The sequence below is a fragment of the Trichoplusia ni genome, chromosome 24, assembly GCF_003590095.1.
Source record: "Trichoplusia ni isolate ovarian cell line Hi5 chromosome 24, tn1, whole genome shotgun sequence".
Taxonomy (NCBI): Eukaryota; Metazoa; Arthropoda; class Insecta; order Lepidoptera; family Noctuidae; genus Trichoplusia; species Trichoplusia ni.
Window position 1 is genome coordinate 1,370,442 of NC_039501.1, and position 22,944 is coordinate 1,393,385.

The window sequence follows — 22,944 nt, forward strand, 5'->3', positions numbered from 1 at the left end:
TGTAACTTTCTTTTCAATAGATTTCTTATGAGCGCTCCCTTTTAGTTGAAAAACTATTGCAAAATTTTCATGAAACGGATCCGGATTATTGATATATCTCTTTATTTTTTACGCGTATTTATAAGATTCGCCCGATTAGTTTCGGACCCAATTGGAGTCCTGGAGCCTGGTAAATTAATTAAAAGACGGTGATAAAAAAAGATTTTCTAGCCTTGTGTAGCTTGGGATTTTACAAATATTTAGTTATATACACAAGACAAGACAGTCTGAGTCTTGTGTTCGTGGATCACACAATGTTCGTTTAATGCGATCGAACTTAAACGAACTTTAAAAGCACGGTTTATGTTAATTTTGCTAAATTATTATTAATATTGTTATTATTTAGTAAAACATGGTCACGTGGTACATATCATACGAGTAAATTACTGATTATGTAGATCAATGAATGCCTTTAACAACATAAAATATGGTACTTTACACTCATTAGTAATCCCATCGTTAGTTAATGTCAGTGATTTGTGATAGTATTATCTACTTCTACTTCAAAACAATAAATCTTCGAAGGTGGTGATCAACTGCGGTATAGTCCGCGGCCTCAAATACAACCAGGCGACGGCGACGTTTCACCAGTGGCGGGACGCGAGACACGTTTACGGCCTAAACTTCTCTTGTAGAGAAGATGCTGACAGTTTCGCGAGAGCCATGATGCATACGCTGGAGGTGAGTGACGTCATTGTTGTTACGATACACCCGTGTATACGAAGTTTTGATAAATAGTTCAGCCAGATATTATCGTAGTAAGAACTTTTTTTTCAGCAATTGCAGTACAATACCTAGAAACACTTTTTCTTAAACGATAAACTTTATTGTTTTAGATTAAAGACCGTTTTTCGTTTTTTGTGAACGTGTTAATCTCTGCAAAGATTAAACTATTTTTAGTAGGTAACTGATTGACTGAGGCAATTGTAATACAGACTTCGGAGAACTAGTCGTAATAACGTCTTATTTCTAAAGTACAAAACGTAATTTCTTACAATTCAGACTTCAATCAAAATTCACGATTTCTTCTAGGATTGTGATAAAGGATTGCGAGTAAAACGACTCCTATTTTGTCATTAGATCCTAGCGAACAAGCCGGCGGGCAACTCGGCGCCGCCGCCCCCCCAGCCGCCCAACCCACCGGTGCCCTACAACGGGCACAACGCGCACACCTACGACGAAGACATGGGGTACAGGTATTATCATTATAACATGGATATATTATATCCATTTTTATTTTTGTTCGTTTTATTTTTTTTTTATTTCATCGGATCTCAATTTTTCTTCCACTACTTTATGATATTTTTTTGTTATAGGTTTTGATTATTTTAGTAAAACTAGACTTATGTTTATACATGGTCCGGTGCCTATAACTATTGACCTGTTCTGCTTGACTGCTGTTCGAGACTTTTACAATCTTTAGAATTGAAGAGTATCGTGAAAAAGTATTATTGAGCTATCCCTCAATAATACTTTTCCTATTACTTTTTATGGAGTCTGTAAACGTTTACTGCAGGTTGTGATCACAGAGCCACAATGACTTAAAGTAATAGTGTTGTAGGGGTGGAAGGGAGATACCACACCTAGAAGTTTGCCATCTCGCTTCCACTACTACAATCAGCGACTGTCTTATTTTAAAGAGCTGGAAGTAAGCCCTCAGCTTTCTTAAAGTTTCTAAATAAGATAACAAATCTGATTTCGGACTTCGAATACCTAGTGTCTCATCCCCCACCCCTCGAACAGAACGATGACGCGGGAGGACGCGGCCATCTTCCAACAGCCGCAGTACCACGCGCCGCACAACCAGCAGCACCCGCAGTACCTCGCCCAGCCCAGCCAGTACCACGCGCCGCATCATCATCATCAGGTATGATACCTTCTACGTCCAGAGATAGGGATCGTTCTCATAAGAAAAGTGGAGGCTTAACTCCAAGGAGAGGCATTTAATGACTGAGGCCTGCCGGAGTTCTGCATAGGAGGTGTGCATAGCATGCACGAAAGCCTCAATAGAGGAAAAATATTAATATGAATATGTGATGTGCTACTTTAAAAAACTCAAGGATGGAGCGAGGTGATTTTAGCATCAGTGATTTTCTCAAATCCTTAAACCGTCCTGTGTCTCAGTTTGAAATAAATGAAGCGTGCCCGAAAAATACGGTTGCATAATACTCATCACTTCATGACTTAGTAAACAATGTTTTCCTAGAAATGGTTAACAATAAACAATAGTGCGTTTATCCGTTTACATACGATTTTTCTTACTACTACATATGACATTTAAAAACAAAACGTAAGCACTTTGATATTTTCCCGTCTTCCCATCAAATCCTAAACTACATTATGTGACTGTAGCCGCAACAGCCGACCCCACCAGCGCCGCCCCCACACGGCGTGCACCACACGCTGCCGCATCAGCCCAGCCAGCCGACACCAGGACACCATCGTACTAATAGGTAAGAGGAAACCTTATGTGGTGGAGGAGAAATAGAGGATATGGTAGCCTAAAAGGAAAAAAAAAATTGTTTTTGGGTTCTGAGATCAAAATTTTCACGGTGATTTGCTTTTTGTAAGAGAGGAGTGGGATTTTTCGGGTGAGCCATAAAATAAGAGGGATAGCGAAAAAATTGGCCATTGCATCTTAACATACAGATTCTGATGGCTTTTAGATTGTAACCTCTAACCTCTCTTCTCGATCACCTTTCTATACAGAACAAGTAGCAATAACGAACTTGTTGTACTTCTATCAACATGTAGGTTCTATAACCACCTAACCAACACAATGATTTCCATTCAGCGCGCCCATGCCACCCAACATGACTCTGTCAGCGGCGGCGGGCGGGCCGGCCGCGCCGCCCCCCGTGCCGCCTCATCAGAACTTGCCGCACCAGAACCTGCCGCCACCATCCAATGTGAGTACCCAGAAGAATTTTCTATTATTATTGGATTTCTTTCAACATCAGCAGTGTGAACCTCCGTAAATTTTATTGCATTGTAACTTTTTCAGTGCATGGTTGGATATCGGTTTTCATTTTAAATGTTACCATTTTGCTACATGATACTAGTTTCTTTTTTACGCGGTTTTGCATACATAAATAATAATTTATAAGATTACCCTTTTTAACACGCTTTTATTAGCTTCTTTTTAAATAAATTCTGAAGTTATAACCCGGCTTCTCTCCATAGGAATGAAATTTTCAAATAAAAACTACTGATCCAAACTTGATTAAATTAGGACCAAAAAACAGTTATTTCAAGATACATGAAAAAAAAATGTAATTTGAAAATCAATTCCTGACTCGTGTATTTCGCCTCACAGGGTCCACTAGCGCCACCTACCCCGCCGGCCGCGCCGCAGCCTCCACCAATGGTTAGTTTTCCTTTCACTCGACTACGAAGTTATTTAAAATAAGTTTCTCCCATAATATGTAACGTTTGGATAACTGGAAGATTGGGGATACTCTTATAGTAAAACTATTGCCATTGCAAAAGATTTGCTGTGAGAGGTGGTGGTAGATCCCCAGTCTCCAAGGAGAGCGGGGGGGGGGGGGGGGTAGAATGAAAAAGAATGATATATATCTGTACATACGTATATATATAGTGTGTATGTGATTTTCATTTCAATTAATTCGGTTCGAGTACCTCATTTAAATATTCCTTATAATTTTCGTAGTCGAGTCTCTGTTCCTTTAGTATAAGTTAGTTCTATAAGTTGTATGAGTTCCGATACCGGATTTGTTTGCGACTAATTCATTTGTTATGTATGCGTGACACCTACTTGAATGCTGTGAGCGTTTGGGTACCCGCTTAGCGAGGTAATGCATGGCGAACGCGACGGTCTACCGCCAGCCTTCTTCGACCTTCAAGCGCCCGTGGTCGAGACATGGACGGAATGTGCAAGAAAACAACTTTGGAAATGACGCTTTAGCGATTCGAATATATGGTATAAGGCTCGATGAAGCTCGATGAAACTCAATGCTTGATGGAATGGAAGCCAAGTCACCCACGGAAGCGGTTTCAAAAATCGTCTACGGTATTCCGGACTAAAAACACCATCCCTTCGTAAATCGGAACGAGTGAGACCAGTCTTCGGACGTAACTGCTACGGGGGGTTCTGACCCTGAGCCTGTTCGAGACCAGCGTCAAGCGGGGGTCCGGGATCCGGCGCTCGGGGGTCGACGACGTCATGCAAGTTTAACTGGCAACATTACAGGGAATTAGATTAAGTTGTGTATGATTGTGGTTTCTTTGTAATTTCATTTCACCCTGGAGAGAATGTGTATTTACCTTTGGTTATGTAAATAGTTCTGTGGTAACAGATAAAATCTGTTGAGCGAATGTTGTTAGTAATAGTAGTAGTAGAAGTAGTAGTAGTGTTTAAGTTGATATTCAGTTGTGAATTCATTTGTAATGTAGATTTGTAAGGGTTATGAACGAAATAAAGGCCTTTCATATTATTTGCCGTTCAACCGCTTGGTTTCGGCCAAGCGGTTGAACGGTTGTAAATAACATTAGCAGGCGGGAGTGACGCCGGCCGCCGGTCCCCCGCCGCCGCCCCCGCCGCCCGCGCCCGGCGCTGCGCCCCCCGCGCCCCCGGCCGCGCCCCCGGCTGCGCCCGCGCCCGTGACGTCACCGCCGCCACCCCCGCCGCCGCCTGCGCCTGCGCCCCCGCCTGATGCCACCGGCCTGGCCGCGCAGCTGCAGCAGGCTAGACTTAAGAGACAAGCTAAGGTAAGTCACTCTGGAACATATATCGGATTTAATAAAAAAAAACTGGAATGGAATTTGAATCACTTCGCCTATTTTACTCAAGGGGTTAATTTTCAATGCATTAAAAATATTAAACAATTGTTAAGTTCAATGTGAAGTTTGAACTCCATTTCTAAAGCTGTTGTTGTCTTTGTAATTCAAGTATCAATAGCAGTTTAACGTACACTTCACAGTCGACTCTTCTTTTTTGAGCAGCCCAATAACTTTATTTTTATTTTTAGCTATTTGTAAATATCCTTATTTACCTGAGACTATCCGCATTTTGAACAACAGTTGACTTAGTATATTTGCAACCAGTTCACATCTCAACGTATCTTATTTCATCCACTCCAGACGAACGGCGTCCCAAGCGCGGAGGCAGCCTCTCCCCCTGGCGGGGCGGAGCACTCGGGCTCGTCGTCCTCGTCGGGCGGGTCGGCGTCGGGCGCGCGCGGCGGGACGCTCTCCTGCATGATGAACGAGATGGCGCGCACGCTGGCCCGCCGCCGGGCGCATCTCGACAGGGCCGAGGTCAGGATACACTACACGTTTTCTACATTGTCTCGGGTCTGGCTGTTTGTGGTATAGTTACCAGCACGGATCTTGAGCGCTAACCTTCACCTGCGCAGAAGTGATTGTGTCCCTTTTGCGATATGAATCATAACCGATATGAGGGATTCGTTGAAATTCGTCTTTTGCTGCAGTTGCATGCTCCTCCGGACGACGAGTACACACAATTGATTGGCGTTTTTTTTACGATGCGCAAAGCTATCCCCACTGTTCCGCCGAGCGCTCAAGATTCGTGCCGGTAACTATACCTTCGTTGTATCTGAATTCCATAACACAAGTGTGTTTATGAAGTTTATAAAGGATTATACCGCATTGCTATACACCGACGCAAAAGCGAGGATGACGTACCACGGTGGTTTAGGTTTAGTCAGTAAGAGAGAGTCCATGAGGATTCCCTCACCTTACCAAAATAAGGAAGTCGTGAAGACTGACTTGAATTAACTGAAAGACGTCTTGGAACAGCCTGTGAAGGGGGGATGAGAGTTTATAGGGTGTTCTAGAAACTAGTGGCGAAAACCGGAACTTAGCTGTTACAACAGTGATGCTTTGATAGGCGTCGTTAATTTTCCACTTGTTTTGTTTGTTAGCTGGAAAATAATAATATTAATAGCCTGTTACAAAATGTAACGAATATTCGTGCGTATTTAGTTAGCCGTCAGTAATATATTGAGACTTAATACTTGCTTAAAAAAAATAAGGGATTTTTCCAAAACGCATTATCTCATGATCTTTAAAAACATGTTTTCTTTACCCACTTATTTCAGGAGTCATCGACAGACAACTCAGTGAACAACACTCCCATGAAGACCTGGGAGCGGTCGGCGACGCTCCCGCACCGCCTGCCCGCCGCATGTAATGGCACCGCTTGTGAGTCGCCGAGCTGTTGCAGTAGTTTTTAATCTTATTGTTTACGTCATCATTTTTGTTCAGTAAAGAGCTGTGTTATAGACTTTATCAGCTCGTTTCTTTTTCAATATTTTTTTCAACTTTCCATCTTATTATTAAATAAACATGTTGTTTTTGGCGCCTTATTGAATAAAATGTACTGGTACATTTTATCGCAAAAATTTCGAAAATCATTTTTTTATATCTTCCCTAAGTAGTTTTTATGTATCAATTTAATTTAAAAAATGAACTTTCCTGCAACATTATTTATCGATGACTTTAAACTTAATCAAACTTACACGCTAGAAGTACATTTTTTTTTACGATTATTTCAGTATTTTAGAGCTAACAGCTATCGCAATCAAAATTGAACCTTAACTCCATATTTATTGATAACGTATTCCCTTGCAGCCAACTCAGAGTCCACGACACAACAGCAGCCACAATCCCCTCGCTCCGTTCGCAAAAGATTCGGTTCTGCCAGCGAAGAAACTATACTTAAGGTAATGATTATACATTTTTATTTATTGCATTAATATAGTGCTGACTGTTTCAACGGACTTTGTTATGTATACTTGAATTTAAGGTACCATTTATGGGGTTGCTTGTTTACTTTTTTATAAAGATATTCACCCATCATTCATTGCAATTTTTCTTGGACTTATATTTGAAAATAGACTAAAGTCGATTTAATCAGTCGAGGCATTTTATATTTTATTTGGAAATGGTTTTACGAAGTTATTTTATATTTTATTTACCTAAACGATTGACTTGTGTTAACTATAATTTACTTTTTTAAAGTAAATAGCCTTACCTTGCTTAGACTAATAAAAAAGTAATTAGTGAATAGGTATACGGACCATAATTTGCACATTTGGCATATCAATTAAGCCAATCAATAACTAGTATATGTTGCATCAATCACACCAGTCCCAATCAATTAAACATTCCTTATATTTAAAGCATTTCTCATACTAAAATCATCACCCATCCACCCATAGCAAGTGAACGGCGGCAACGAGGGCGGCTGCGTGTCGGCGGCCGAGTGGGACGCCTTCAAGCAGGAGATGATGCGCGAGATGCGCCAGCAGCTCAACCAGATGAAGAAGGAGATATTAGACGGTATGTACATACATAACTGTTTAGAATAGGTACAATAAACTGGTCTATTGGTCCAGTGGTTAGTGACCCTGACTGCTGTACCAGAAGTCGTGGCTTCGATCCCCAACCCAGGACATATTTTTGTGTTCAAAATCAAAGTCAAAAGATTTCGTTTCAAGTAGGCCGTTTTCCATTCACTTTTAAAACGTTACAGTAATGACTCTATTTGCACGGTTCAAAAGTGTCATTCTTATGAAACTCCATAAATTACTCTTTTTAAAAATAAATGTAGTTGTGTATGTTGACCACAATCATAATATGTTGTGTGTTTGTATGTATTCAGAAATGTATAAGTATGTTTATAATTGTCTTGTACTCGGATTACAAGGTTCGCTTAGTTTGAAACTAGACGGCGTTGTGTAAAAGTTTTGTAGTCATACTTTATAACTTGAAGTACACTAAACAGATTTATATCATAATATTTAGTCAAATACCGACAGAGTCAACATTGTTCTCTGAACCCACAATAAGTATAAATGTTTAACCATAATTATTTATATTCCAGCTATGAAGGCAGAGTTCGCGCGCAGGTAAGGCCGCATGTCGCGCCGAGTGAAGCTAGTCCCCGACGCCGAATGAACACATATTTTATTGTATACTCTAATACAGGCCATCGGCCACACACTGGCCCAACACCTTCAAGGATTTTCAACTTCATCTCCAATATAATAAGAGCTAGTTTTAAACAAACAGCTCGCGAGTCAACGCAGCCTCAGTTTACGACCTACATTTTTGACATTCGATTTAATTTAAGGCCTCAATTTTGACATTTATTTACAATACCTTCGTGATATTTTTATTATTAATTAATTAATGTTGCATTTATGGTACATAATAATTGTACTGTGTTGAATGTTTGTGGGGATTTAATATTAACATAAAATATATGTTCATAATATAGGCGCGGATTTATGTGATCAAATGACGTATTACGTAACTTAGGGAGCTAAGGGTCAGTGTGGACATGTTAAAAAAACAACGATGTACATGGCAACACCATTGTATTAATGTTGCCAATTAAAAATCGGTCTATAACGTCACTCGTCAAAACGTGATTTGATATCGATTAGAAATGTTGTAATCGATTTGGTATCGATATGTAATGAAGAACATAGACTTAACGCACGAATATCGAAAGCATAAAAGCAGTTGTGTTTTTTAATTTTATACTTAAATAAAATATTTATTCGGGTACGTATTATACGTAGTGATAAGATGTCGAATGTATTACACTTAGTATTTAAAATTTTACTTTTTGTTTTCTTACTAATATCGAGGAAAATCCAAAAAAATATGTACATTTAAAGTATAGTCAACAAGAGTACACGTACGTGAATTTTTGTTTCTAACACCACCCCGTTACATAGTCTAATTAAAAAACGAAAATAAAAAGTAAAATTTTAAATATAATAATGTGGTTTTTAAATAAAATAAAAAATATATAATTGTACTATCCAATTAGCGTCAAGTTATATTAGTATTATTCTATATTTATTGACTAATAGGCTGCGCCGATTTAGAATAGGTTAATATACATTATATGCTATGGGTAAACTAATATTACATGTATGTAAACAACTGAACTAGGTAATGAGCAGTAATGATAAAATCGACTAATAATCGTATACATATAATCGACTAATTTATTTTTATCGATAAGTACATCACTAGTGTAATTGAAAAGTGAGGAAATTTAATTTTATTTATCGTTTATGTACGTACAATATTTCTATCATACTGTCTTAAAATTTGTAAGGCCACTTTACTCAAAATTTAAAACAAAACCCTAAAACTGAAACACATATTTTCATTCCACCTGTCGCTACTATATACCTTAAAGTGACAGAGATACAATGACACTTAACAGCGCCTAAGAAATACTACTTTCCTTTAACTGGGCGATGTTTTAATATCATAAAGGCTAGGCTAAAAGAATAAAAATGCCTTCAACCCTATAAAAGGAAACCCCATTGGTTTTGAACTGTTCATTACCTAAATATTTAATTCTGGTGAATAATTAATACACCTACAGGTCACCGTAGACTACTTCCCGATAGAAAGTCTTCCATACGACATAAGGTTCAAAATTGTTTGTTCCGATTTTAGTGGCCTCTTCACTAGCCAAAGCAAATTACACTTAACACTTTTGCATTAGAATCCAAATTCAATCACTCACGTTAAAATTATACTTAGTTTTCTGTAAACATTCCTAATGATATGACTTTCTAGGCCGTCAGTGCAATACAATATAAAATCTAAATAACTTTATATATAAATTGCGTCATTTTAACTAGGTATTCTTGACAAGGACACAACTACAATCTTTTACAATAGAAAACTCAAATGTATGGAAATTACATTTCGTTTCAATATCACTTGTCTTTGACCTGTCAACTCCATACATGCAAACAAACTGACGTAAGAAAGTACTTCACTATATGATGTCCTTGTACGATCATTTGTCTCTATATTTTATATGAAAAAGACAAAGACAGCATGTCCCTAAAGGCCACATATTTCAGTATCGTTTATATAGCCATTGAATTGACGTTGATACAGTTACCACGAATAGTGATTTGGCCGAATAACATGAGTGACATCTCTAGTTAATACTCGAATATAGTCTTATTTTACTCTCCAAACGGTCAAGGCCAGAAAAAGTAATTAAATTCCATGCTTAAGTCTATTTTTATCGAATATAAAACTATTACACATTTTATAGGCAACACTTGCACTGACTAAAGAATTCCTATTTATAAGCTTTGACTGAACTCTTTCCATTCCGTTCTAAAAAGACAGAATTTTGGACTTGTGGACTTGAATTTTTAATATTTCACGGAAGAAAATCAAATCTGGGTTGCAGAGACACGGTTTAGTAGTTTTCTTCTTCTCTTAGATTATGGTTGATATACAATCTGTTGTCAAGAGCTTAAACCACCCTCTAAAGTAGGCGTCGTTAGAAAGTTCTCGCGTTTTCTCAAGACGCGTTCCTCCGCCTGTTTTCATGATATCTATAATGCGATTCATCGATTCGATAAGAAGAAGATTGTCATTGGTGTTTTAGTAGTATAGTTGAGTTGTATCCAAAAACATTTAACAAGTCGCATAAACAAAGTCAGATCATTCATAATCAGCCTATCTAAAATCGACTTCTAATGAGGCTTGGCTTATAGACTCACTTTTGGATAATCCTCAAAGTAGATTGTTACAATAACTTCATTGGTAGCTGCGTCCATGTTTGAAGAGTCCTAAGGTCTGGTTAAACCGATGTCACATTCTTGAGCACTGCTCAAATGACTCTTGGGACCGATGGCTTAATGTGCTCTCTCAGACAGGTTTACAGAACATTGTAAATATCCTCTTATTCTCGATAGTTTTATAAATGTATAGGAATAAGTCGAGAAGATCTAACATGAAATGGTGCCATCAAAGAATGAGGCTGATTTTATCTAAACCGAGTTTTGCTGGTTGGTCTTTGTATATCGGAAACTTGCATTGCCTAGTTTACAAAGGACTTCTCATTATTCTTAATGTGTTACATACAGCAAAGGAATTTGAATAAAAGGAACATCTCTCCATAAATCTAGTTCGGCATTAAAACCACGAAAACATAGCAAAAGTCCAAAATAACAGCGTATCAGCTATCATCGGGATCAAAAGCCAACATTCAAAGCACCATTTCTCCGTGGGGGGACGGATTAGAATACTATTCCCCCCCGTCGCCGGGCAAGCGAGTCGTAAGAGGCGACGAACCCGGCCGAGGTGGTAGGCGCTTACCAGGGATTCTTGTTCACAAGGGTCCCGGGTAAACCCCGACTGGATCGACACCACCCTCTTACTTAAGTCTGTGGAGATCTCTCCCTGAAAGTAAGAGGACGGACTGCCTCAGCTACGTATACGGAAAAGTTGCGCCTCGAGTCATTGATTACATTTCTCCCTACTTTCGATGAAATCAATAACTCGAGTCATAAAAACTTTTCCAGCATATGTATCTGAGGAACGTGTCCGTTGCCAGTGACTTTTTATACTTGCATCCTTTACCGCTAGATTTTGTTCCTTGCGTTGCTATTTAGCGTTCTGCCGCTGTACTTCTTTCAAACCTCTACCCGACTATATGTCGGGACATTAACTTTCGTTGGGCTAAGCGACGGGTTTCACAGTACTGCTGTATCCGCGGTGCTGTGAACATCAGCCTCTTGGCCCTTAGGCCCGACTCGGGGTACCTTTTCATCTTGGTGTTGTCGTAGTGTAGTTTGTAGGTACCAGGGGTCGGATTGAACGACATTATCTCGTGCTTTCCGCGCAACCCCCACTCGGGCCGCATTGTCCCGGCTGGCTCCCGGCTCGTCGAAAACAGCTGCCACAACTCTACTCCCCAGAATGTCAATTGTTGGTAACTACTGACACTGACATTCAATATGTAACATCTCGGAGGAGCGGTGTGTTCAGACAAGCCGGCTGGCCCGTGCAGTCTCCTCGCGTCCCGCCGGCCTTGACGGCGGTGAGTCGACTTGAAACTCGACTCAGAACGGGCGCGAAGAGACGTGGGAAACACTTTAATTTCCGCACCATCAGTAACGATTGCTTTAATTAATTTAGGATCACCTCATCTGTAAATACTCTGTCTGCTTGACGCGACCATCTTGCGTCAACCGACGTGTTAGCTATCGCGAACATCAGCGTTAGACTAGTCACGTCCGCAGGCGTCACCCAAGAGTCTTCGACAACCGGCTGGTTTGGCAAACCGCTTCTTTAACAACGGATCGAAAGGCTCTTCTTGTACAGTCCGTGTAAATAACCCTTAGATATATCGATGGCGACAGTGCCAAGTCGTCACTTTCCTTGATGCTGTCGCGTCGGTATCTAGGCTAGACCCCCAGTCGACGCGAGGCTGTTCCGTGGTGAACTGTAGTACTGGACACATGCGATCGTGAGATGTAAGTTCTGAGTCTCTACCGCCAGTCTTAAAGGAATATTATTGCATTTGTGGAAGAGAGACGCTGCTATACTTCGTGTAGTGGCTGTCACGCTTCCATAACTTCAATAATGTTCTTTTGAGATACGGCGGTAGGCCATAACTAACATCTTACGATCGCATGAGCTCTCTATCACAGTTTCGGCGCGTTCGTCGTTTGCCGTGTCTCTGTGGCTCCGCATTAAGCTAGATTTGATTTTCTTCCTCTTCGATTAGGTCGTTATGCTATCACTTATTTCTACCGTATTCTCAGTTCCAAAATTTACTCTATTTACGTATTTTTTGTGATTGTTTGGTAACTAAGTTGGGCTTACACTCTTCGTTGTTTTAAAACTTCTTCTTCTTTATCCTGTTTTCAATTTCCACGTTTTGTTGGAACATGTAAGATTCGCGTTGTACTGAAGATAATTGATCGAAAGTGTTTGGTGAAGGGGTTTCTTTGAGATTCTGTGTTGTTTGTGTCAGATACCCGAAAAACAATCCCGTTTTCAGGTATATGTTACTGCATCACTGAGTCAGAAGTTTCCTCTACGTCATCAATTTTGGTCCATTCGTTTTAGAGCAACGGAAACTTATGTGTTCCACGATCTAGTTCTGTGTTCCAGGCGTGATCGAAAAATGTGAAAATTTTACGCAAAATAAATCAAAGAAGTTGCTTTATTACAACTCTATTTTAATTATTTCGAGTGTCTCATTATCTAAGGATCATTTGCATTTTGCTCTAAGGAGATTTGAAACGACTATATAACCACGAGAAAAGTCCTCGACGCGGCTTCGTTTTAGTTTTTAAACAGCTTAAGGCTTGTTCATTTTTTTGTTGGCAATACTGCTGCAACAAATAACATGTGACGCCATTGTTGTAGATGTCGTGTGCCAATCATTTTCTGACAGACATAGCGATTCTGTCGGGGTGATCGGGGAGTGATTGACCCATTGCAGAAACAACAGTAGCGCCATAAGCGCTGTTATAGATTCGCTCAGGTACTGAACAACAATGGTCTTGAAACTAATTTATATACGATCGCTTTTAACGTTAGGTTCTTCACGAATCGCGGAATAATCGACGTTATCTGCTATCCTACTGATCGCTACATAAATTAGTTTTTGGCCAGTGTTGGACTACTACCAAACGAACTTATAACAACGCGGTACGTTTTCTGAAAATAGGTTGTTTTTACACAGAGCTATTATTGAAGGCCAACCCCTGCAGCTTAAAATAATATTATTGCCACAACTGCGATAATATTATCTTAAGAGATGGTGGAAGGCTCCCTGTTTCAATGCTTCCCATCGTTTCGCTATTAACAATTCTGTCGACCGCACTTGGACTGATTCCCAATGAGAAATGTTTCATGACAATGCTATCACTAGTCAACCAAATACATAATCTTTGTGGAATCAACCCAAGCTGTAATTAAGTGGGTAGGCAGACATTGTACTTAGCGAATGCTGGTAGCATTGGATTCGAAAATAGCGCTGTGTTTGATAACCACTTTTTTGAGAACGTTGTTTTGCCAACCTGCAACTGCAACTGTCTATGAGTTTTTAAACTTTTCCGCTCTCTCTCTTCCAACGCATTTGATTTGATAACTTTGTTAGGTGTGCAAAAAATAAAAATTGAAAATTTTTAACTTGACACTTCACAAAGTTAGTCGAATCAAATGCAAAGGTTATTTCCAAAATCGTTACTCTGTTAGGGAGTTGTAAAAATCTACATTGAGTAGAATTACACTAAAAAACGATTTGAAAACCCCCAAACGCAGTAACGGTTTTGTAAATTTTGACATTTGTCAATCTGACAGCCAAAAGAGCGGGAAAATTTGACATTATAGCTGTAGACCGAGAAATACCGGCCTATTTGTAAAATTAAAACTTAAACAATTTTCATAGACTTGATGTTATATACGGAGATGCAGTTTTCGAACGTTTTACGTAGATCCTCTTTTGGGATTTCATATTCATTAAAAACAGTTCGCTTTTGCGTACGCATGTCGCCTACATGATGAGATGTAAAGACAGTTTTTTCAACTATTACTTAAACAAGTATTAATCATAATAATGTATGTTACACGTAACTTCAATTGAAGTGAATGTAGAAAGTTTCCACCATTGAATATTCGAGATTGAGTTAAAACTGGTGCTCGCCGTCATGTATGTATTCCATTTTTATTTAATGACTGACTTGCATTTAATATAGAAAAAATATTTTTCATTTTTATCTTCTAAAAATATAATAATACCCGAAAAATCGTACATTAACAAAATTCGTAGTGATATATTATTGTATAAGTAAGGCTAAGTATTAAAATGTTTAAAAAGGAACTAACCAAATTTAGTTGGGTTAATTTAATTATATTATTGGTCTCAGTTATGTCAAAGATAGAAGAATGTATGCCATTTAGCGAGGAATCCTGTAATAACGTATCGACTCCATTTTGATTTGTTTTTATATTATTTTGGAGTCCTATAGTTATTGTATTATAATAGTTCTTTGAGAACTAACGATGTTTTAGTCGATTTTCTAATTTACAAAAAAACAGTTATAGAAATATACCACTTAATAATTCAATAATAAGATAATAATAAAATATGTGTAAGTAAATGTGTAACCAAAGTACGAATCTTAATTCAAACATATATCGATAGTGATGTACCCCATGTGTTAGAAAATCGACTAATTAGAAAAAAAATATCCAGTATTTTTATTTTGTTTAAAAGTAACGACTTAAATTCATATTTTTGTTAGTAATTTTTTGTGGTGCATTAATAATGTAAGATGGTTAATTGTTAGGTGTGAAAAATATTCTTGGAAATACGATATATTAGTAAACATATCTGAACAAACTAAATAAATTATCCACATATATGTAATAAAAAACTGCAATAGACCATTCGAATAACCAAGGAATCCAAGTAATTTATAAAAATTAAATGGCAACACAATCAAACCTTTGTAAATCAAGATATATCCGGAGTAATCTATACAAAAAAGCCAAAATAGCAACACATACAGTCTAAGCGTAACAATTGTTTAAAGAATTTTTCACACCTCACAACTTGTATATTGGAAGGGAATTTTGTGTAATTTATTGCGAGACACTATCTCCTAACGTATATTGTCGCTAGTTTAGGCTATCATAGTGTTGTACTTTATATCATCATGTATTATTTCAAGTCACATCGTGTAAATAGAATTTTTGGTAACGAATTATATTTTTTTTTGTGATCGTATTTTTTTTATTTTATTTTTCTTCCTTTTTGTATAATTGTATACTTAAACTTATCTGTTTCCTTTTTCTACTAACTTTTGCTCTGAAACGGTTTAGTCAATATACAGATGCTATATCATCTTATGCTGTCTCAAACATTTTACCATCGAATACAAAAAAATATAACTTAATATGTCCTTATACATCTATCAGTCGATCTACTTAGTAAAGTAGCGTCTAGAATTGACAGCATAAGAGAAAGGCAATTTAACTAATTGACATCAATATTGGACCACTAAGGCCTACATAATCTCGTTTATCGCAGGCGGTATCACCAAAAAGTCTTGTAAGTACATTTTGTGCACACAAGCTTTACACAAAGCGAAAAAAGAGTGAAATTTTACAACAGTCTGCGTGTGGGCCTAAATAATGTTTTTAAACTCAACACTGCCGTTTTACTACTATTTTAACTAACGTTTTTTTTGCTATACACCCTTTTATATTTCCACTTGCACTTTTTCTATATAAGGCAATATAACTCTCCGATACCTAACGATTTTCACATCAAAACAACCTCTATACAAATTCGGATATTCGTAAAGTCAGCAGCAAAATACTACCAAATTAAAAAAAAACTGTAATAAAGCTTAGTATTGGTAAAAAAAAACTATAAAAACAAGATAAAAACCAAAATTCGACGAAAAGTATCCATAACAATACTGTCAACAAACTGTCAATCAAATAAACTGTCAGTTATTCAAACGAGGCTACTTAGTAGCACTTTTTAGAGGCCAAGTTACATTGGACAGCACGCCGTTTTGCCATCCTTCACCGCTCCTTGCTATTCTTGGACAAAACTTATGCTTAACCAAATGAAAAGTCATTTCTTCAATTCGGCTACTTTGTAGCACTTTTTGGAGTTCAAATTACATTGGACATTACTCCATTTAACCCACCCTGATATCCACCCTGTGATATCTCTCAGCTCAAGACTAAACTCGTCAGGTATCGGAGACTATTGTTGTATGTCGGTCTGTATTTTCCTTTTTATAACTTAGCTTAGTTTTTCCACTTTTTGATACTTATGTAAATTTATTTATACCTTGTATCTTAGTGGTTACGTAAGTGTAAGAGAACGATTGTTTGTGGCATATTAAAGGTATTAATGTAAGGAGTGAGCGGCGTATCGTCCGCGTAAAGTTAGCTTGTTGTAAATGTACATAACGCTGGCGTCAATAAACGGATAAATCAATTATTATAATTGTTTTACTGTTACTTTTAAACCTAGTTTTGTTTTAATCAGTATTTTTTTTTGTTTTTCATTATCTGCTCCCGTGTTAAGCAATTGAATCCTCGTGTTGCGGGAGGTTCACAATCATTTAGCTTAGACTCAGAATAAGCATTCGTGGCTTGTCATGTAACCACTTCGGAGCATACCAATGTTGCGTTGGATTCATTTAATGTAAGAACTTTCGTCTCACAAATAAACTTAGCTGCACCAAACACAAATTCCAGGTGAAGTGAGCACTCTAAACTTATAGTGCTTACATTGCTTATGCAAACTTACTCATTATTACACAATATCTTTATTGCGTTCTAAAATGTACATTTGTATGTTTACATGAAAAAAAGCCTCTCTCAGTAATAAATTTTATCCTTGTGTCGCGGGGGACACCCAGACTCAGTATCGGCGACGAGTGGTCAAGATGCGACGTAGCGATACAGTAAGTAAGTGATACAGTACTTCATGGTAAGTATCCTCAGACGGCATGCCCGATTGAACAGCGATTGACTAGCGGGCAAAAGTAAGTGTATGTCCCGGGCAATAGGTCTTAAAGGGTCCCTTATAGGTGTTATATTTAAAGGATCTCTTGACACTCGACGTTCACGTCATGAGCTAATTTTGAGCATTTCAGACGATATAAAAGTCAATTTAACATTCGTAGCAAGAAAGCAAGATCGACTAGAAATAGTACTTTGTAGCAGTTACATGTGACGAGATCAGGAAAGTCGACTGGACAATAGTAGCACCATCTACACAACATTCGTAGCAAGGTCGTCTTGACATTCGTAGCGAAGCTTTGATATTCTTCATTTATCAGTTTATTATTTTTAAGCAGTATGGTTTCTCATTTTGTCATTTCGCCATTAATTGGGTAATTGCGCACAATTTGCAAATCATACCTATATTGGGTTTTTCTTGTTTAAAAAAAATACTTGTTACAAATTGCCGACATCCAATATGTACGACTAGTGCAAGATAGTTATTCAGAAACGTTAGTAAGGAAAAATAAATAGTCTCTTGAAAAAAAGGCTTTTATTAAAAAAAGAGGAAAAATTAAATTACATAGAACACATAGCGCAACATTTATAAATAATAATAGTATATTTTTATACGGATCCACATAAAACATTATGCGTTAACAATCTTAAAATACAAAGATACACTTACGGTTTGTCATGTATTATTTTATATAAACCATCTCCTTAATAAAATAAGAATACATTTTGTGCTACAAATATTATGTACGAGACTCGGAGAACAACACTATCAGAAAATCGACTAGTACACATATAATTACAAACTAAAATGTATATTCGTCATTAGGACCGTCAAAAATCTTTTAAAAATTGTCGTTTAAAATAACATGTATTTAGGCACGCACTGGCAGTAAAATCGACTAACACATTTAGTACATTCAAAGATGGTGTGACTTAACTACGACAGCTGGTTTGACACTTATTCGGTATCCATTGCATACTTAAATTAAAAGGTCAAAATGAGCAATGAATACAAAATAAACATCAAAAAACTTAACCAGTTTTACAAATAACAGTTGTCCACATTTTTACCTGTCTATTTGTCCTTACATTCCAATTGAGAGTGATAAAGACAGAATAAACATTTAAAGTCTTTTGACTAAGTGTCGTTGGTGATTTGTCGTGCGATAGTTAAGTCACAGTTTATATATTTAGTACCAAACCTCCGAACCTAGGCTTATAGTTACGCCTAAGCCTGCAGGAGGGATATTAAGGCACAAAATATTTGTAGCAATAACATTATAGTGTCAGTCACTCTAATTAAACAAAAATTAACGATACGCGTTCTTAAATAATGACGAAAATTGTCTGACGCTGGAGATTTAGTCCATATGACTTTAAGATTGGGATTCAAAAGGTGGATAATGCGAAAATGTTGTTGTAGTGTCGTTATTAATTATGTGGTTTTTGGATTTAACTAAATCTCCAGTGTAAACTTCAATAAACTTGTAGGTGGTCACTGTCAAGTTATGGCCAAATTTTAATTTCTAAGATAGTAAGGTATAAATTTGAAAGCTCTAAGCGTGTTCATTAAATATTAGACTTATTGCACATTCGACGATTACAGATCACATTTTTGTGCGAAAAAGCACGTTTAAAACTAAAAATAAATATTTCGTGTTATAAAAAATTTCATTTAAAATAAACATTTAGTGTTTCCAACAATAAAAATAAAAAACAAAGAGATATAATGGTAACTATAATATTCCTTTATACTGTTGTAACTTTGAAGATATGAGGTAGAAAATTTTGTGTGTAATTCTCGTGTTGCTGACGTCACGGGTCATGTGTTAATGAAATCTAATATTTTGCTTCGAAATATTGGCTTCGATGGTGGGCTCTAGCGATACCTAAACTAATTCTAAGGTTTTAATATCAAGGGATATTGTTTCACTCAGACGGCAGTTCATTTAGGCCACTTTACTTTGAATATCAGACTAATCGGTATTAACCATAAACCGGGCTTGGCATATTTGGGCAAACATTGGCAAAACTATTCACCCAAGAATTGATTAAAGATTTCCTTAATCCGATTGGACGTCGTAATGGGCCAATGTTGCCAATGTTTGTGACAAATCACCAAGCCTTATTTTTCTTTCTTCGTCTGAGTGAAACAGTTCCCAATGTGTCAAAGCGGTTACATGTCAAAGATTTTAAATAGTCAGCGACGCTTAGAAATCCTACGATTCACTTAAACACTAATTTTTAAACTTCATTTCATATAAATATATGTAAAAAAAGCTTATATATTGTATATCAGCAGGGTACATAAGTGTTGTACTTAGAAACTTTATAATAATTTAAGTAGATTTTTTTGAAAACGATGCTTTGTGCATGTCGCAAGCTTGCTTTGTAAACACTCACAGCATCCTAATGTTCTTGTCTGTATACGGAGATGCGATGTAACTCCTGTCAAAGAAAAAGAAACAATCAAATAAATAATAACGAAATTTATAAAAAAAATCTTGAGGTGCTAAATTAGCTGAAGGAGGCAGTTACTTTTTTAATAGTAAAGGTAAAGAAACGAATACCTACTATTTGGAATTATTTCTTATGCATTATTATTCCTGATAACTTCAGCCAAAGTAACACCTCTTCTGGAAAAAAATACAATAATTTGGATAACATCTAATCACTACATAAATAAATAAATATAGTAAACGTGCAGACGACATCTAATTAATATACATAAAAAAATATTCTACATAGTAACATTATTTTAAATCAAGCAACATTAATTAACTCGCAACATTTTCCTTCAGCGAAAATAATTATCACAGTATTGCTATTACTAAAAAAACTATTATTAAAAACTCCATGCATAAAATTAGAAATATAAAAATAAAAATCACGATACATTACAAAAAAACATCGAATGCAAATTAAAACAAAAGATCCATGCGAAACACACAAAAAATAATTAAATATATAAGTGGACTACAAACTTTAATATTTTTAAAGAACCTGAGTGAAAATTGCTCGTTATCAGTTTTTTTTTTGTTTTTTTTTTTATATTTTTTCTTGCAGTCTTCTTGCTTAGCTTGACTATTCGCTTAGCACAGGGAGCATGGATCTAGAAAAACATTTTTTAAAATTAACATAACATACCCTTTACCGAAATAAACAGATACATTAAGTGACTTTATACACGTGTTAATATTTTAAAACCTTTAGGGCCTGTTTCACCACATAAGTTCCCGTTAAATTATTTGACAGATTTATCTGCCAGAAAGCAGTCAATCGGTGATTGGAAAACAGGCGCTTAATATAATTTCTATAGCTACCTAAGATAAATGAATGTTAATAAAAGACATAATAGTTTTTTTTTAATCTCGGATATTTTGATTTTAGGTAAATATCTTGAGGTATGAAGGTGACTGTTTGTATTTAAAAGCAAAGCAAAACTATGGTGGCAATTGGCATGATATTTTTTCTCCCTCATTTATTTATAAATTACTTTTTTTTGGACAATATTACACCTTTACACAAATATTTAATATCAGCCTAGTTTTCTCGTAAACTTTAATTGAATAGTGAAATTATAGAATGTAAGAAGGTGCAACTTTTTCAAAAGAAAACGTGGTTTTACAGGGTATTTTGGAAGTCTACTTGAAGGGCGTGAGAATGCCAATATAAAAAATAAGAAAATATAACTTCGGGGCCTTAAATTCACATAATTATGTAAGTCAATACGCAATATTTACTATTTCCATAATGAACCCAAATCAATATAAATGTTATTTAGATTTAAATAAAATAAGACTTATGAACTTTAAAGTCCCGATTTTATGTTCAAGTGACAGCTATATATTAAAAATGATAAAAACTAAACAAGTACCTTCCATTTCCATAGCTATGGGAATGGGACCTTTGGCAGCGTTGAAAATAAAAATACATATAAGCAATACAGCATAGATGAAATATTATAAATGGCCGACCAAAAATTTTTCACTCAAAGAGAACGTATTTTTAGCCAGCGTCAGAGAGCTGTCAAAATGACTGAGCGATTGCATCAACTTGCGTCAAGTCATTGCTAAGCCCGCTACGCCGTAGCAAGTGTGGTGATTGGGCACTACAAACTCTGACGTAGTCTAGAAACTAACTCGCTGACGCATGCCAATAACGCGTTCTATTCGACGTTGCATATTAATGACAAAAAAAGTATTGGATTTAAGAAAAAAACAAGCTTTCGTGTAAAATATTTGGTCAGCTTCAAATGTAAAATATTACAAAGTTCTTGCGTGTAAATTGTTCAATGCATTTTTGTTTCATCAGATTTTTTCACACATTACAATTTTCAAAGAACGTATTACCAACAGTTTAATAAGCAATCTGATAAAACAAAAATAAGGTAGGTACTAGTCACTAATGAAGGATCGAATGCCATAAGCTTATCAAAACTAGGTAATTATTAAATGAAAGAAGTAGCTTATGTATTGAATCCAATATCTCATATTTAATAAATTACAAAAATACTACAGCTGTTATGGTATCTGTGAAGTGATTGTTTATAAGGATGTATCGTATTTGAATTATTTAAAATACCGCCGCATAATTGAACTCAAGCAAGGATTTTTTTCATCTAGAAGTAACTCATTCTGAAAGATATCTTAATTATGTTTCTTTTGACCCTAATTCTGTCGTTTCAAATCTTGTTTTATGTATTGTTTTATCCATTTTCTTCTTCCTTCCTTTAACAGAACGACTCCTGCATTAAGGAATTGAATCCTTGTGTGGCGTTTGTTTTCACATACATTTTCGTCACATGCGCAAGACACCCAGACTCAGGACAAGCATTCGTGATCACAAAAACGCTTGTCCTACGCGGAGATCGAGCCCCCAACACGTCGCGTAGTGAGTTTGACCTGACTTATTCAGCTATTCGTGCAGCCAATATTTTATACATCCTGCCCAGTCTAGGATTTTGACTATTTTCGTTGAGTAGCCCAATAGTTTACCTACATTTCATTAACATCACATACATTGTTCTGAACCCAAAGTAAGTTGCTAAAGCACTTGTGTTAAGGAATTCAGATACAACGAAGGTACCACAAACACCCAGACCCGAGAAAATGTAGAAATGTGAATTTTTACATTGACCCGACCGGAGATCGAACCCGGGACCTCAGAGCTAGCGACACCTTGAAACCGGTGCGTACGCCACTCGACCACGGAGGTGACTCATTTACTTGCTTGATTTCAACTGATTATCGAAGCAGATATGTTTCTATCTAGCACTAATGTATATCTCAGCGTGTTCGCAGTGTCAATCTATACTGAATGTTTTTATTCTGAAGCGGTGTAACGATTAGTATTCACCTTGAAGTCTACTCGTCCCCGAATAGAATAGGAGGACTATAAAACATCAAAGTGTATTTAATAATGTAGAAAAGTATTGTGAAGACATTTTTTAATTTAAAAAAAAAAACATTTTGTATGTGAACTCACATTTGTATACAATAATTTTTCTCATTCTGTTTGCCCATTTATCATTATGAAAAATATTATTCACAGCAAGAAATTGAACGTTACTTAACG

At 36.7% G+C, this 22,944-nt stretch overlaps 3 protein-coding genes across 14 annotated transcripts in view; 2 read left to right on the forward strand and 1 right to left on the reverse strand.

The window, feature by feature from the left end:
• Positions 1-31, forward strand: part of LOC113505046 — a 2,159-nt gene extending 2,128 nt beyond the window's left edge. The window contains exon 2 of the mRNA XM_026887553.1: positions 21-31. Coding sequence (XP_026743354.1) covers positions 21-31 — 11 coding nt within the window. The remainder of the gene's footprint in view (positions 1-20) is intronic.
• A 533-nt stretch (positions 32-564) lies between these two features.
• LOC113505047 (protein enabled) lies at positions 565-15,607 on the forward strand (the record flags this gene model as incomplete). Its single annotated transcript, XM_026887554.1, is given in 13 exon segments — positions 565-720; positions 1,120-1,235; positions 1,783-1,906; positions 2,392-2,492; positions 2,834-2,948; positions 3,356-3,406; positions 4,552-4,602; positions 4,645-4,767; positions 5,140-5,316; positions 6,120-6,222; positions 6,652-6,743; positions 7,242-7,362; positions 7,907-15,607. Coding segments are annotated over 13 exon segments (1,359 nt in total), but the record flags the coding sequence as incomplete, so codon positions are not given.
• A 2,511-nt stretch (positions 15,608-18,118) lies between these two features.
• The window catches only part of LOC113505126 (phospholipid transfer protein C2CD2L), an 88,537-nt gene continuing 83,711 nt past the window's right edge, over positions 18,119-22,944 (reverse strand). For 9 of the 12 annotated variants that reach the window (XM_026887664.1, XM_026887662.1, XM_026887661.1 and 6 more), the window contains one exon: positions 18,119-19,815. In XM_026887664.1, the coding sequence (XP_026743465.1) occupies positions 19,767-19,815 (49 nt within the window). In that variant the 3' untranslated portion in view covers positions 18,119-19,766. Of the gene's footprint in view, positions 19,816-19,941; positions 20,004-20,420; positions 20,480-22,944 lie in introns of those variants that run through there. The other 3 variants (XM_026887663.1, XM_026887660.1, XM_026887665.1) reach the window with 2 other exon arrangements.